Here is a 17,736-nt window from a genome sequence, read left to right as displayed (position 1 = left end):
GGGGGAGGAGAGTGAGGAAGGTAGTTGGTCCACCAAAATCTGGTAACTGATTACTCTAAATCCTCGTGGTTATATTTTTGTCCTTTTCTGGAGGAGCGTGACTATTTTGGGCTCTAGTTGATTGATTTTAATTAATTTTTTTGGTCTAGGGCTTTCAAGAATTAAGCAACATCCAATTTACCTACATTGGGTAATGACTTCCCAATGGTTGTTAAGTGGCTCGGGTTCAGCCTTATGCGCAACTGTAAATTGCAGTGCGGAAATTAAATTTCAAACAATCACGTAAGCATGCTTAAACACACAAGGTATCCTCTTACTTGGGCTTCAAGGAGGTTTAGAATTTACCTCTCAAGCCGTGCTTACACCTTGCTTGAGGAGAAGGCGACATCGGTTGGCGCGTGATCTGAGAATCAGGCCCAACCTTTCGAGCTTTACCTTGTTTTAATTAAGTTACAATAAAGGCCCACTTAAAAAGGCCACAAGTTGGGTTTTTGACAATTTATACAACTTTGCCTTCAAGGCCCAAACTTAAAACTAAACTAATATTATACTAATCTAATATATTAACTAGTTTAAGATTGATAACCTAGATTAACTAGAGTCAAATGGACTTAGAGTGTTGATTACCAAGTTGATTCATAGTATGTGAGCTATGATTCACAACTTTCTCACACACTTGAAGTTCCCAAGACAATTAAAACTCTAATATCTTGGTAAGTATATAACTTAAACCAAGTTTAACTCATGTTCATCATAGAGAATCAATCAAAAACCAATTTTTCCTAATTTTTTTTTTTTTTTTTTGTGTTTCTTTTTATCTTTAACTATTACAAACAAGTTCCACTGACTTCTCCTACTATATTACAAAATTTGGGTTCGGTGTGCCACTATTCATCAAAAATCAACTGAGCTGCCAAAAAATTGGACCCACGTCTTTGGAGGTGACTAGGCGGTCGCCCCCTACCTAACTCGTGGTCGCCCGCGCGGCGCCGGTGAACTTCGATCATTTTTTGGCTGTGTCTTCAGCTCCTTTCTAGCTTTGTTGTCCCACAATCTGATTTGTAAGAAAGTAGATCAGTACTGAGAAACAATAAAATGACGAAAAATTGAAAAAATAGAAATGGAGGGATGAGAATGATGCATCCTTATTAGATTCTCAACCAATCACTCTCACTCCTTCAATCCCCGACAGCGGCGCCATTTGAATGCTTTAGATATTGGTGGTAACTTTAAAAGAGTTTGTTTTAGAAGTGAGGTTCATCTTAAATTGTTTAGAGTTTGAGTGAAGGAGATGTGAAGAAGAAAGGCAGTCTCTTGTATGGATTAGATTGGTTTTAAGCTAATAAAAACATTGAAATCTTTAGTTGTTGATATTGAAATGACTTGAAAACATGGAAGAAAAGATTTATTAAAACTTGAAATAAGAACAACAAGATGAGATTGAAGATTAAAACAAGAACAAGTAAATAACAAGTGAAGATTGAAATAAGAACAAGTAAATAACAAGTTTTGATTTAAAAGAAAATAAAACAACAATAAAGTAAAAACATGAATTGAAAAACTAGACAAGAAATTAAACAAACCAAATGGTTTGGATCCTAAGACAATGGATGATTTCTCTCTCCTTTACTTATGGGTTATATACCCCTACTTTTGCCTTTTATAAATTTGCCCTTCTCCATTACAAATTAGACACCTCACACCTCACACTTTACTTTTGCTTTTTAGGTTTCTTCTTGACCAATGTAGGTTTTAGGAGAATGTCATATTTTGAGATAAGGGTCTCTATCTTTGGTCTTCTGAATTGAGGGTTTTGACTTTTGACTTGACTGTTGACTTTGACTTTTTCAGCACTTTTTCATAGCAGCTTCCGGTCTTCATAATAAGCATGATTAAGGCTCCTTTTGGTGCTAAGACACAGCTTTTATGATAAGTGGTTTGAAATACTCCTTAACCTAAAAAAGGCAATAAAAGTTATAAGTTATCTTTTCGTTAAGTGTAAAAAAGGTTGTAATGCAGCAATATACGGATAATAAAACACACATTTGGGAGCTGATAAGGTATACTTCCAAAAAGGATTTTTCTTTCTCATATCTTCCATTTCTCCAATACAAACATGGCATGACTATTTAACATTCACCAAAAAGTATAAAGTATCAGTGTTGAGGTTAATTTATTGCATGAAGTGCATAAAAGATAACAAAAATAAATAAAGACCATTAATATAAGACAAATAAATAGTGGTAAATGGTGAACTAAGATGAGAAAATACCTCTTTTGCTTTTGACTATATTAAAACTTATTATATTTTTCCATTTTTCTCTTTACAATATGTATATTTTTCTAGTGTTTTGGGTATGTATGTAGAAATACTCTAATGAGTTGTATTTTTATGGGGCATCACTAGTATAAATTGTTTTCAACTGATTACCCAGTTCCCCTCGCACACATTTATAATTTTATAATTTATGCCTTGTATTTATTTTGTTCAATTTATCGAAAGTTCTTAGTCCTAGCTATGTTTTTGATGGTATTTTCCTCTTACGTGTTTTATTGTCTTCTGAATATGTATAATAGCTCGTGTATATTTCCATGTTACAGGCCAAACTGATTGAACCTGCGGTGAAGGGAACACTTAATGTTCTTAGTTCTTGTGCAAAAACATGTTCCATCTGTTAAGAGGGTGGTTGTTGTGACATCTTCTATGGCTTCAGTTGTGTGCAACAAAAAACCTCAAACTCCAGAAATTACAGTTGATGAAACAATATTTGCATTCTTTGATTAGTCTTCTAAAGGTTTGTATTATTATTCAATTTGTTTGTTTGAATCTAAAAGAGATACAGTTTCTATGGCCTGAACAACTTAACTTGTTTAACTCAGTTTGTTGTACACTCTCGACATTGTTCTGCACTTGTAAAGGATTGTATTGTTATTTAATTGATTAATTAGCAGGTGATCCTTATCAATTTGTACTGGGGTTAACTGATGGTGTTGTCCATGCATTGTGCTGAAGCCACTACAATCAGAAGGCAAATGGGTTACTTTGCCACCATATGATCAACGATGGTGCAAGGGCAAGCATAGTAGCTAACTAAATTACACCAGTCAATGTAATAAATACAACGATTTCCTTCTCTCTCCAGCATCAATGTTGTTTTCGACAAAAGTTTCCCAAGCCTAACCTTCCTACTGTATTAGAAACTGAGAAAACCACACCTCTCTCTCTCTTGCACATCGACTGGTCTACCAACGTGTCTCCATATAATAGAATGGAGTTCTAAACCAAAAATATTTTATCTCAAGTTTTCAGTCCTCAGCTCCCCTACAGTAAGCAAGAACTGGAGAATACTACAAACTAGAGTACAAAACATATGTAAATTATTCTTAAAAACCCTGTTTGGTTTAACTCTTAAGTTTTCTTGATGAAACAAACTGCTCACTTTTCCTCAAAAAAAAAAAAAAAAAAAAAAAACAAAATGAAAAAATTATATCTACCTTCAAATAGTGACATTTGAACAACACTGAAGTTGGGATTGAATTGCAAATCAAAGCTGATTGAGATACATATTTGTTAAAAATTACTATAGAGGATGTAAATGTTTCATAAAAAAACTTATTCAAGTATAACTAATTTACAAGCAATGAGCACGAGAGTCGAGCACATATAAAAGCAAAAAGTTTAAAGTACAAGCAAATATTAGCAGCTCCTATTCCCTGTAAATGTGTTCAGATATACTATCTTCAAAATGAAGACCCGGTTCATTGCTACTGTTAGATACTAAAGTTCAGGCTAACATTTCAAAACAAAATTTAGACAATGTTATTTACAGGGAATAACACGTCCTTACATCAGCTATTACAAAAGCTCTCCCGTCTGAGCATCCAAGGCGGCTTGTCAATATGCAACTCAAAAGCACCAGGTTGTAAGGTAGCTCTATTCTTTGCAGGATGTGTGAGTGATAATAGTCATTTGAATATGTCCAAACACGCTCTCCATTTGGCATAGAGTCTCAATGGAATCTAACCAACCCATAAGCCTGTACTGCTGCTGTTGAGTCTGCTTGACTGCTTCAATACAAATCGAGTTCCCCTGTTGTTGCTACTACACTCTCTAAAATGGCTTGACACTTAACTAACTTTCAATGTATGTACAAATCATCTCCACACTGTCCTAAATATTTAGCTTCCTCTAACTCTTTATTCTCCAACATCTGGCTTTGATCTCCATTTCAAAATGCCTTCCCTTGGATAGATAGCAATCATAGCACAATAGTTCCGCCATGGACAGTCCTATAATTCCATTTTAGAATTTCATAAAGAAAGAAATACGAATAGTCAAGCGGTAATTGAGAGAGAGAAATGTTCAAAGTTTGAAATGCAGGAGATTTTTGTCTTGGGAGATAGAAACTGATTTTAAAATTTTTGTAATTGAGAGTGAGAGAGGAAAACATTAGAGAAGAGAGAGTTCAATGGAGAAATCATAACTAGCCCAAAAGAGTGTGAGAGATTGGTGCGCAAGTGTTTTCATTTTTGCTTCTCTTTCTTTCGAGGGTTATTTTTTCCTTTTTTGTTGGATTAGTATACATGGGTAAATTCGGTATTTCATATACTTAATTATTAATTGTGCAAACCAGTTTCTCCCGTTAACAAGTTTGCTTTAAAATTTGGTTTTTCTAACAAAATCAAGATGTGTGGCTGAGATTGATGCACATTGAAACGCATCGGAGGTTATGCGCATAGAAGAATTAAACCTCATAATTTAAAAGGTAGTATAAAATCTTCCCATAAAAATATTCTCACATAGATTTCCTTATAATCAATTTCAACACCGTAGTCATACATACTCTAGTGTTTAGGTATGAGTACAAACCCTTACTAGAATTATATATTAACACGATTTTGTGAGCAATGTATTGATTTAAATGTGAGTTTTGTGTTGTGTTTGAATCACATCACTCTTAGCACAAATCACTCTTATCATAAACAACACAAAATTTTAACGAAAATTGAGAAAAACTAAACCATTGTATTGTTAGTTGGTGAAATTTTACATTAAATATATGAGTAATCTTATAATGTTAAGATTTAAATATTTAAATTACGGTCTTCCATAACTCCACCGAATTCTCTTGCTTACCCAATCAATTCACCAAGTTGTCCACATACAACAAAATAGTATGCATGTGGCACCATGTCTTCTCGATCTCCACCTCTTCTCCCAACGCAACAAGCTTCATGATTACACATGTTTCATTCAAATCTCTCGTGCATATTCTCTATGGATATATTTATTTCTCCTAAGAAATTGTGATATCTAGCAAAGTTTTTTGTGATTTTATTTGATAAATTTACTTCACATTGAATTGAATTCTAGGAACGATACATCAATTTTATTTTAATTGTGACTAACTTAATAAACGTTGATTTACATCAAAATACGCATCTGTGTGTATCTCATTGCAAATCAACGTTATCTAAGTAGTGAGTCGCAAAAGTAGGCCGAGTCCAATGGCTCCCTATCCCTTTAAAAGTAGAGCTAAAGTCAACAGATTTTACTCTCTATCATTAATTTCCTCTTTATATATACAAAGGATTCTACTCTCTCTATCATTTTATTTTTCTCTACTCTCTATATATAGAGTAAAAAATGAAGATAAGAGAAAAAAATCCTTTGTATATATACATAGAAAAATAATGATAGAGAGTAAAATATGTTGACTTTAGCTCTATTTTGTTGACTTTAGTTCTATTTTATTGATTTTAACACTACTTTTAAAGGGATAGAGAGCCATTGGACTCAGCTCTTTTGATAAATTCAGCAATGATGGCAAAGTAGTGTGTTACTTTGCCATGTTAAGTAACACAGCTCTTTTGATAAATTCATATGAATTCAACTAAACCACAACTCAGTCACACCTGAAGGGCACAATACACCATAGTACAAAATATCGCAAAATATCATGATAAATATTGAGATTTTAGCAAAAAATATATAAATATCGCAATAAGTTTAGAGATATATACAACTGTAAATATCGGTAATATTTCAATGATATTTATGATATTTTAGGATATATTGCAATATTTGGGGATATTTATATAGATAACAATTTTATTTAATATTTACCATTATATTTCAAATATATTAAAAATATCTACAGTGTCTACGATATTTATCGATATTTTAGATATATTGTAGATATTTGTCAATATTTTAGATATATCTACGATATTTGCATATCAAACAATGTAAAATATCCCCAAAAAGAGGAATATATCCACGATATATATATCGAAAAATTGAGTATCAATAAACACTCATATCCTAATATTTTGTTTCTTTTTTTTTTTTTTTTTTTTTTTCAATATGAATCTTGATATTTTGTACTATGCTATACACTGGCTTTCATAGGTTGGACTTCGAAACATTCTATACGACATATATGTGATTGTGGAGATGGTTCCATATGAGCCCATCTACTCAACTTTGGTGATTGAAATGTTGCTAATAGAGTTTTACCAAAATATATTTTAGGACTATCAGAGTATTCACTTGAAATATCTGACATCGGTTGTTTTTTCTTCCATTTTCAGTCACTATCAATGCTTTTCATATTTTAAAAGTGCACGTGCATTTTGCTAGTGATACTGTGATAGCAATGATGGCGAAATCATCCTGTACAAACTAAGAACAATCTCAAAATATTAATGAAGATGAAACTAACATACAGTCGCATAATCATATGCCCAAATATTCGTAACAAGGAAAACAACCTACAACATCTAGATTTCTTGAGTGCTACCAACAAACCAAATCAGACTGTCATTAAAACATCGCGTTTCCAGCGGTCTACTTCAAATAATCGCCACATCCAAGTAATCCCCAATCTTCGGAAATGCAAAAAGAATATATCAGTAGCATGAAATTTTTAACATAATGTGGGGACCAAGAGCACGTGGCATATACCTGGAAGTTGAGATCAGCCAATGCCCTGCCGTCATCAATTCTTCTCCCGCTTGAATGGGTCACTCCAACCTGTTAAAAAGGTAAATAAAAAATCACAAAGTTATTTGTTGCAGATATCCACGTCTAGGAGTGCTTTCTGTGCAAGTCCATACGTATTTGATAATAATATCCACTTCTCAATCTGTAAATACATGCACAAATATAATATCGTATTCTACCTGTCTCAGCACATAACGACCATGTTTATCAGGATAGACAAATGCAAATGACAGCTTTGCATCTCTTCTCCTTGCTGCAGGATCTACTTCTTTGACCTAAAAAGACAACTATGAAATAATATACAAAATCTTTCAACATTTGAGTGAAGATTGGAAGGGAAAAAAAGTTTTTCATACCAGCTCAGTTAACTCCCGAAGAGTCGCATCTTTCCATGTATAAATTTGGACCTCTTCCTTAGGCTCCTTGCCTCTAATTGCGAAGTCTTCTGCAGTATGATGAGTTCCAACCTGTGGAGTGAAAAGCATAGAGCAAATCAGAGCATAGTCTATCTCCAGACAAGTATTCAATCACCATCAAGAAATTATAGCAGACAAAGATGGTAATTTAAATAAAAAACTAAAATTTGTACTTCCAAATTCTAGGTGATCTCTTTTTCAACATTGTGCATAACCCATATATGTAGCCCATTGGCAGTGTTTTCTGGCCTTAAATACTGAAACTACACCAAGCAAAAATGGGACTATATTCTTTTAAGATAGTTCAGTATCATTTCTTACATGTTTGTTTGTTTTTCATGAGAGTAGCTTACAAAAGCAACCTGAATGGATGCACACTCTGCAGTGTCAACAAGTAACATTGTGCCTAGATCTAAAACTGTAATTGGAACACATGATCTTAATCTGTAATTGGAACACATGATACAACGATAATGGATGGTTCTTACTCTCAGATCTTTTCTTATTTTGATGTGTAGCTTACGGAAGTTGACATTCCAGAGTATGTGCAGTCTCTCTGCTTGGACGGAGGTTGACTTTTCATCGAGAATGAACAACCACTAGATGTTGCAACCGGTCCTTTATATGTGTAATTCTTTATTATAGTTGCATCAGATGATGGAAGAATACTAAGAAGGTAAAGGATGGAATATAGGTGGGATAGACCTACATGTGGGGTAGAATTTTCTCAACCAACACAATCAAATTAGCACTAGTGAGCCCACTTCCTTGCAACTACACTTTTAGAAGAGTGCGGATTTGTTGCAGAAACCTTAAAGAGTAGTGGGTTCTTTAACAATCTCTTTAATTGTAATTTGTCGACATAGCAATGATTGTATAATACTTCAAATTTTCTTTGGATAATAAACTAATAATCAGAAATGTTGCAGGATGATATATTCTACATAACAACAACTAACCAAGATAACAGAGGAAGAAAAACAAGCAGCCACTACAAAAGTAAAACAACACAAGAACCAAATAACCTATCAAACGGTGCTATCTGACTTTACTGGGCAAAAATTTAAAAACAGTGGTATCTGATTACAAAGTGACTGAACGGAGTATCCCTCCCCTCCTCCCGGACCTGTCTGTTCTACTTTTTGCACGGTAAATTTAGAGGAGTAACCAACTCAGAGATACCCTGGAAACAGTCAAACCAGTCTCGCAAGAGAGAAATCTCTATTTCAAATCTGGTATTTTCTTTCACAAGAATCTGAGCCAAAGCACCAGAGATTAACAGCATAATAATCAAGATAAACAAAAAAATCACCTCGGATGAATAGCTGTTTGCCTCACTGGTTCTTAGTAGAAGCAGTAAAGAAGATTCCATGGAACTTCAACCTCAATAATAGTATAATACAAAGAATGGATGCAGATCCAAGTTTCTTTCACAAGCAGGAAATGTCATTCTTATGAAAGCACTCACTACAACTATACCACCATATCAAATGTCAGTCTTTGCTCTACCAGCGATTACTTGTGCAAACCTGAACTCCATAAATGTGAATTATTTCTGAAGCCAGAAAGAATACACTGCCAAAAAAAACCCACCACCTAACCAAGATCTACAATCCAAATGTCTCAGTGGCCTAGGCACTGTTCACACAGATCCTCAGAAAAGCTTGTCTGGAGACTTATCAAGGATCTAAAAGCAATGGGCCATGCTCAATAAACAAAAACTTTCCAAAGAGCCCCAACTCCCAGAGACTCCTCTCTATCACTTTTCATAGAAAAACGCCATACCTTAGCACATGCTATCTGAGTTATTTAATATACTCTTATTTGGTATACTACCTGCCGAGTGCCCTCAAACAATCTTAGAAGATATTGGACTTCGAGGCAAAATTCAGGCGAAAGGAGGCACGCAAGTACTGATAGTATCTTACATTAAATAATATCCCTGTAGTTGCCTCAACATAATGGTACCCAAAGCACATTACACGACCTTAATTGCTTCTAATATATATATATATATATATATATATATATATATTATTGTTATTCTGTAGAGATGCAGTCTGGTAATAGCGAGACATTTTGCTAGCACGAGCTTTTTCTTGACTGGTAAAAGTGCTTACTTGTGGAGAGGATGAGACCTGATCCCGACTTTTCATCGTTTCTAATTAGACAAGTAAAAAAACTTCAAAGTCCTACGAAACTTCTCCATTCTCCACTTACTGACTTTTTCTTGGTTGGATCTATCAACCTATCAAATCTAATGTGCAGATTCTTAGTAGGAGTTGAATAATTGGAATTCATATTGCATAATGACCTATCTGCAACATACGTGGCATGTAGCCTTCAAATGATGTTTTCAACAGCTTCCATTTAGATTTGTCTTTATAATTTAAAGGCTTAAATGTCTAGAACTTTGAACCTAGTAAGACCCCAGAGAATCAGTGTGGACCATATACTTGCTGCTGGCTAGGTGGACCATCTCTCTTTGTAGCTCAATCTGGGCTTGTACCCGATTGCCATATTCTCCTTTTAGAAGTCAGCTTTGACTCATCTCCAGTTTTACTCTTCTAAAATGTAGTTAAGAAAATCAATATACCCTTTTCATCTTTCATTTGCCTCCAAAACGAAACAGATCCTTTCATCTTTTGTAATTTATTATGTAATACCGAGTTCATAGAACTTCCTTGTATAATCACTCACCATTAGGTTTGGAGTACAACCATCTGAAACAAAAGTTTCTCCCCAAAATCAATATGATATTATGTTTCCATGTAGGTTTTCATCCCTTCTAAAGAGAACTTGGAGAACAACCAACGCTATGGTGCTAGCTCATCTTTGAAAGCCTAATTCTACAATCATATGACCACAGGGTCACACTAAACATTTGTCAACTTGTCCCAAAATGAAATGTAAAAGATCTAAATTACATTGACACGGATAGGTGTATCCATATCCGTATCCGTATCCGACACAGATATGAAGTGTCTGACACGGCAAAATATCAAAATGTGAAGAATATCACAAGCAATATGTGTCTGACATTGACATGTGGATACGTATCCGACACAAATTATTTTCAAAATATGGCATGTCCATGTAACATAGCTGAAGATCTAACATTCTTTTTAACAGTAAAACAATATTTATATATGATAATGAGAAAACATTACATCACACCATGACTTAGTGGGAGACTAAGTTAGATACCACAAATGCATCATCACCCCTTTATTATGCTTTCCCACCCAGATATCAATTGATGAAAACCCACCCCTATAATTCTAGCATCATGCTAAACCCACTCCACAGACAATATTTAATGCTGTTAAACTTTTCGTCAAAATCCCTGGGATTCCTCTACCTCTAATGCACCAACACAGTGTGTGGAAGTTGGAACAGCCAACTCAACAAGATTCGGCCAAATGTTCACATGTCCAGCCCTCTAGCCAATCCACTACCTGCCCGAGAAATGCATGCCCACAAGTCACACATTTGTTGGCTATCTGCATCCCTTTCTTTTTTAGATTATTCCATGTGAGAATTCTTCTCAACGCAGGTGTCCACATAAAAAATAAAATTTTCGAAGGGACACCTTTCTCCCATACCTTATACAATGGCAACCATCCCTAATCAGTCATCCTTTTGCTCATAAGCACATTAGATCAAGCTTCAAGCCTCCAACCCTGAATCTACTTTTATATCCTACCCACCAAAATATCACCGTGATTGGTGATTGACACAGATTCAAGCAACACCAACAAATCAGCCAGTGATCCTAATCATTAAGCAGGCAACATAGATGAAAATCCCAAGAATGTTGTTTCCAGGCTTCCAGCCCCACCACAATATCCTTAACTATACCATTTTTACTCCGGGAAATGTTATAGATACCCTCAAAGTCCACCTTCACAGGTTTCTACCCAATCCATGCATCATCCCAAAATCTCACTCTAGTGGCGTTTCCTAACTTGAATTTGCATAACTTCGAAAATTGTTCCTTGTTATTCATTATCCCTCTCCATAACCCGCATCCATATGTCTCTAAAACCAGCTCAGGAAACCAACCCATGTTCTCCAGTCCATATTTGGTAATGACATCTTCCTTCCATAAACAAGACTCCTTGGCAAATAAAATAATCTAGTTCCTAAACAATGCAATTTTTGTTTCTTTTAGTTTGTGCACACTGTATCCCACGATATAAGATGGTATCTCCTATAAATGTTACTCTTTATAAGTGTTACTCTTCCACTCTTGGACAAATTTCCTTTTCCCAGTGGCCAGTCTTGAATTACATTCCACAACCAGACCCTACACCACCACACTCGTATATCTCAACATTTCGCACCAGAGGCAACCCAAGAAAACCCAACGGAAGACAACCAACTTTACAACCCAAAGATCTAACACTAAAATTTAGAATTTCTATCCTGCTAATGTTCCCCACGCTGTTTTAAAATTCCATGTAATATATCTTTCTTTTTGATAGTTAGAACTTGATTCCAATAATCCTTAAATTCCCCTTATCAACAAGGAGGGAATCGGACCCAATTGTGGCCAACCTCCTGAGTCTTGACCAATAGGCCACTGCACACCTTAAATTTAGGGCAACCCAAAGATCTAACACTAAAATTTAGAATTTCTATCCTGCTAATGTTCCACACGCTATTCTAAAATTCCATGTAATATATCTTTCTTTTTGATAGTTAGAACTTGATTCCAATAATCCTTAAATTCCCTTTATCACAAGGAGGGAATCGGACCCAATTGTGGCCAATCTCCTGAGTCTTGACCAATAGGCCACTGCACACCTTAAATTTAGGGCAGGAAACAGATCGGGTACGGGTAGGATTGTAGCAAACCAGAATCTGAACGCGGCTAGTATTTTAGAAACCCGATTTATGGTCATAAAGAAATCTAGAAAAACAAGATTTTAAACTACAATAAGAATAAGAACTCAGTAACCCATCCAAGAAATCAAGAAAGTTGGAATATTATGTTGTTCTTGGCCTTAGGGATGATGATCTTGGAGGTTTGGAAGAGAAGGACTAACCAAATAGATGAGGAATTGAGAATTGAGGAGTCTTGGAAGAGAAGGACTAATCAAATAGATGAGGAATTGAGAATTGAGGAGTCTTGGAAGAGAAGGACTAACCAAATAGATGAGGAATTGAGAATTGAGGAGTTTTGGAAGATGAGGACGTCAACTGGGTTGGAATTGAGGGTCTTGCTGTCAATGAATGTTATTATATGAATGTTCATTTTATTAAATAATAATAGTCAAACACTCCAACTTAAATTTGATGTAATGAGTAATCGGAATTTACTCACATTATCATATATGAATCCGAACGTGCCAGGGTTATGATTTTGAACTTGAAACCCAACCCGATTACCCTAAACAGATATACATTTAATACCAAACCTAGAGTATTCGGGTGGTGGACTGATCAATTTTTGGGCATACCCAACCCGATTTTCTGCCATACTTTCCATTCCATTCCATAACATATCAATCATGATAATTTTTGGGCATTGGTCCACATTTGCAACTCTAATTCAGATACATCCCGTTCACCGTTGCTCACCCCACCATCCACCTTACTCCATTATCTTGGACTCAGGACATTTTTATAATCTCTATAAAATTTGGGTATTCAAGTTTCAACTCTTCCGAAGACATAAAATCATTATTTTCAAGAGAAATCAGTCAGCCTAAACTAAAGCATACAGCTTTGATGCAGGGAGCTGTAATCAAGTTTACACCACTCACAAGTGTCATGAGAAAAAAGTTTGCTCCTTGGCCTTTTTGCTCCTTGTGTCATTGGCCATTTAGAATGTAACATGTGGCAACCTTTTTAAGAAGCCAGCTAGTGGATTAACCGGAAATTGGAAGAGAAAACAGGAGAGAGAGAGAGAGAAATTGTGAGGAAGTAACAATAAAGCAACCTCAAAAATTTGTTCTCACTTCGTCTTTTTCATATCCAGAATCATCACTCGTACCCATTATTCTGAAACATATGTTAATCAAAGGCCAAGCGATTCCCAACTAAGAAGACACAATCATGACTTCAACCTTTTTATTGATCTCGTGTAACAGTCAGAGTTGGAAAAGATCTTGGTGATCAACGTCACAACTCTATGACATGATTTAAGACGACTTCTTGTTCAAATCCTGTTTTGCATCACCACCAAAATTGAAATTCAATATTTTGAACAACTAAACTAAATCAATGTGTCTTCTTCAATTTCTTACGAGGCAGAGGGATATTTCCTCTTAAGCCTGATAAAGGACACTCTAAAATCTAGGATATATAAGATAACCATCAATCTTCTTATTTTAGTTATGGCTTAATACATTTATTGAAAAAAGAAGAAGAAGAAAGAGTTATGATCTAATACACAACTAGGCATGAAAAGTAGAAACATAGGAAACAAAGTGATGAGAACGAATAGATTTACTTTTGTTATCTTTCCTCGTGGTTTCCAGTTAATGCATTGACTGACTTCTTAAAAGATCTTACACGTGTCAAATTGTGAAATCGGCCAATGATACAAGGAGCAAAGCAGCCAAGGAGCAAATTTTTTCTCCAAGTCTCACCAAGTATAATGCCAAAGGGTAAATAGTCACGAAGCCAATACAGTGTTCCACCATTAGGGGAAAAAAAATGCACTTTTTCTTCAGAAAGGATTTCCTACACTCTACACTTAACTCTGATTAAACAAAATTTACACTATAAGTTGCTAAGATATGATAATATACAGTCCATTTAAAGAAACCCAGATACGAGATGAAACACATTCGACCCAACATGGACATGCCCTTTAACATTGAAAAAATGGAAGTCGTATACACACTATGGCACCTACTTCGAACATTTTACTACAAGAGTAAAAGTCATAATAGACCAATTGGAAAATGTTAATTATAGATAACTTTACCAAGAAATTCTTCTATTTACTGTTTTCACCGAATAGGTCATCACATAAATCCCATTTTCCAAATATATAATGCCCTCCCTTACAGAATATCACAGTTAAATGATACACTTTTCATCATAAGAAAGGAAGACAGTAAATAATGTGCAAGAATAAATAGTGATACAAAACTAATGAGTAGGCAAGTAGAATTCATACCCTTGTAAAAACACGAAGCAGCAACGGGCATGTCTGCATTCAACCACAAACATACAAAAACATTATCAACATGTATCACTAAAAAACCCAACTTGCAAAACAAACATATGGGTTTAAGAAAAAAAAGCAGTTTAATATGTTTTAATATAAAACCCTAAGTCGAATTTTTATTGTGTGATACCTTTTCACGGTCAACAGGTTCGAAACGAGGACGAGGAGGTGGAGGAGGTCCACCACCTCCACCTCTAGGTTGGTAATAATGAGGAGGAGGATGTCCTCCTCTTTCTGAAATTGGTGGTGCTGGTGGGAGTACTCTCTTTTCTCTTTCTCTCTCTCTCTCTCTTTGGGGTTCGCTCACTGCTGCCATTTTTTTTTTCTTCAGTCTCAAAACCTTGTTTCTGTTATGACTATTTCTTTGTCTTATTTATACCACCTCAAGGCCCAAATATCTGTTTGGGCCGGTACAAAAGCCCACACTAATGTAGTTGGACTTTACTCCAAAGTTTGGCCATCAAATGGGTCCCGCATTGTTTGTTAGGTTGCACCACTTCTTAAACAAAAACTACGTGGTTACCTCATATATCTCAAACCGACACATTATTTAATAGCCAAAACAAGTCCATTACTTTGTTGCTGGCTTGCTGCCCACTTATTTACGTATGCAACCACACAAATTAGCAATTTCATTCTCTATTAATTAGTGGCCTTAATTGATTGTTGTTATCGACAATCATTATACCTCGATAAAAAAAAAATGTTGTCCGTGATGTTTTTTTTTTTGCAAATTTATGGTCTGAAATATGTAAAATATTGGCTCATATGTTCGCAGCTGAGTCCATTATGTTGTAGGCACATATATTGGAGGAACTAATGTGGTTAACATATGTACATGTACATAACTACCATTTTCTTAAGTTCATTAATTAGTTGACTTCAATGGTCTGTAAACGTGAGGCAGACTACTAATTCATGGAAGGAGTTAGTTTTAAAACTAAAGAGATATGATTGTTTGACAGTACAGTATATAAGGTTAACATGAACAACTGGGTAGCTAGGCATCATCTGGTTGTGAGTCTACAAAGAGTCACCTAATAAGTCCCAAGATCGAGCATGGCTGCTTCTTCCCTTTCAAGGAGTCTTTGCTTCTTATTCTTGATGAACCTAATATGGATGATAATCATGAAACCAACTGCAGCAGTGCCTCCATTAAATCGTTTCCAACCAAGTGCATGGTATCAAGCCCATGCTACGTTCTACGGCGATGAGAGTGCCTCCTCGACAATGGGTATGTATCTGATCGAATTATATTTCACTAGACTATATTCAACATCTAACACATTGGATCTAAACTCATCTGAGGCAGTTCCTTTCAGTTTGAAACTCGTCAGATTTTAATACCAGATGAACAAGCCCACTATTGCATTTTCTGATGTGTTTCTAACAATATCTTTCATTTGGATTACAGGAGGAGCTTGTGGATATGGAAACTTGCTCAGTAATGGTTATGGAACTGATACTGCAGCCTTGAGCTCAACCTTGTTTAACAATGGATACGCATGTGGAACTTGTTACCAAATAAAATGTGTTCATGCGCCCGCTTGCTACAGTAATGTGCAGTTCACCACAGTGACTGCAACAAATCTTTGTCCACCAAACTGGTCTGAGGACTCTAATGCTGGTGGATGGTGCAACCCACCTAGGACTCATTTTGACATGTCTAAGCCAGCATTTATGAAAATTGCTCAATGGAAAGCGGGTATTGTGCCTGTTATGTACCGCAGGTAATTTCTTTATAAGCTTCCTACACTCTTCATCAAATACTAGGTTTCATCTTAGGGTCTCACAGCAGCTTGATTCTAAACTATGCAACTACTGGCTCCCGCAACAATTACCAAATTGAAGTTCAGATTAAAACTTACAATCCAATGGCTGTAACATCTAATCAGCATACAAATAATCAGCGACATAGATTGTTTTGACAAAATAGATTAAAGAAAAACCAGAAAAACCTATAGTTTCTAGTGAATCATGGTTTTTGTGTGTTGTGTATGTGTTGGTCACAGTGTGTTAGTCATTCTAAAATAGTCCGTGTCTTCTTAACTCCTGATAATAACAAATGGTTTCGTATTGTCTTCATCACAGAGTACCCTGTATGAAGAGAGGTGGACTTCAATTTTCCTTCCAAGGGAATGGATACTGGTTGCTGGTGTACGTGATGAATGTGGGAGGAGGAGGAGATGTAGCAACCATGTGGGTGAAAGGGAGCAAAACTGGGTGGATAAGTATGAGTCATAACTGGGGAGCATCATACCAAACATTTACAAGACTAGGAGGACAAGCTCTTTCTTTCAAGCTCACTTCTTACACCACAAAGCAGACTATTGTAGCATATAATGTCGCCCCTTCAAACTGGAATGTTGGATTATCTTACAAGACTCCAGTGAACTTTCTCTGACTCCATAGAACCCATCTCTTCTCAGAGTTGCACAACTACCTTTTTTGTTTCTAGCTGTCGTTTTAATATTATCTGATGCCAGCAATGGTGAAAATTAAGCCAAACATAAAGTAAAGAGAAAACGCATTTTGTCATTTTACAGTCCCCCCTAACACTCACAGCAGGACCGAGTCAACCGGTGTTGACTGTGATCTTGCTGTTTGAGTCATGTGAAATGTCCTAAGTATCCTTCTGAGTCTAAAATTACCTGAATACCCCCTTGACTTCCCAAGACCAAAGGGGGAGTTAGTGATATACACGTGTCAAGATCTCATGGAAAAAAATCAATGGCTATGATTTAATCAAAGCAAAAAAATTATTATTTGTTGTGATCTCTTTTGTGTCATTCGAGATCAATCCTACGGCTAATTCATCTTCTTCTCTATCTAGCTGAAATTTTCATCTTTAAAATTTCTCATCTTGATTTCCCCATTCAACTTTATTTTCAAATTTGATATTTGTATTAACAACTTAATCAACAATTGTCTAATCATTGGCAATTAATGTTCTATTTAGTTTTTATGGGGTTTGATCATATCCAACTTAACATTGTTACCATGTCTCGAATTGAAGATTAATTTCTTTTATCATTACCTACAAAACTTACCTTTTACCCCTAGCCTAATGGGAGGTGGTGTTGTTGTTGGAAACTCCTAATAATTAGTTATTAAAATGTGGAGCTGGG

At 35.5% G+C, this 17,736-nt stretch overlaps 2 protein-coding genes across 2 annotated transcripts; one reads left to right on the top strand and one right to left on the bottom strand.

The window, feature by feature from the left end:
• Positions 1–6,679: 6,679 nt before the first annotated feature.
• SAP18 (SIN3 associated polypeptide P18) lies at positions 6,680–14,960 on the bottom strand. The gene is made up of 6 exons (XM_086569260.1): positions 14,739–14,960; positions 14,558–14,590; positions 7,363–7,473; positions 7,186–7,281; positions 6,968–7,036; positions 6,680–6,888 (listed from the first exon to the last, which is right to left on the bottom strand). The coding sequence occupies exons 1-6, from the start codon at positions 14,922–14,924 to the stop codon at positions 6,856–6,858; spliced, it is 528 nt and encodes a 175-aa protein (XP_086425386.1). The 5' UTR covers positions 14,925–14,960; the 3' UTR covers positions 6,680–6,855.
• A 479-nt stretch (positions 14,961–15,439) lies between these two features.
• LOC147494762 (expansin-A18-like) lies at positions 15,440–17,409 on the top strand. The gene is made up of 3 exons (XM_086565894.1): positions 15,440–15,842; positions 16,023–16,338; positions 16,700–17,409. The coding sequence occupies exons 1-3, from the start codon at positions 15,668–15,670 to the stop codon at positions 17,010–17,012; spliced, it is 804 nt and encodes a 267-aa protein (XP_086422020.1). The 5' UTR covers positions 15,440–15,667; the 3' UTR covers positions 17,013–17,409.
• The last annotated feature ends 327 nt before the right edge of the window (positions 17,410–17,736 follow it).

This window comes from Coptis chinensis, chromosome 6 (assembly GCF_015680905.1).
Source record: "Coptis chinensis isolate HL-2020 chromosome 6, ASM1568090v1, whole genome shotgun sequence".
NCBI classification, from domain to species: Eukaryota; Viridiplantae; Streptophyta; class Magnoliopsida; order Ranunculales; family Ranunculaceae; genus Coptis; species Coptis chinensis.
Note: the sequence above shows the minus strand (reverse complement) of the source record. Positions and strands in the feature narration are given on the sequence as shown.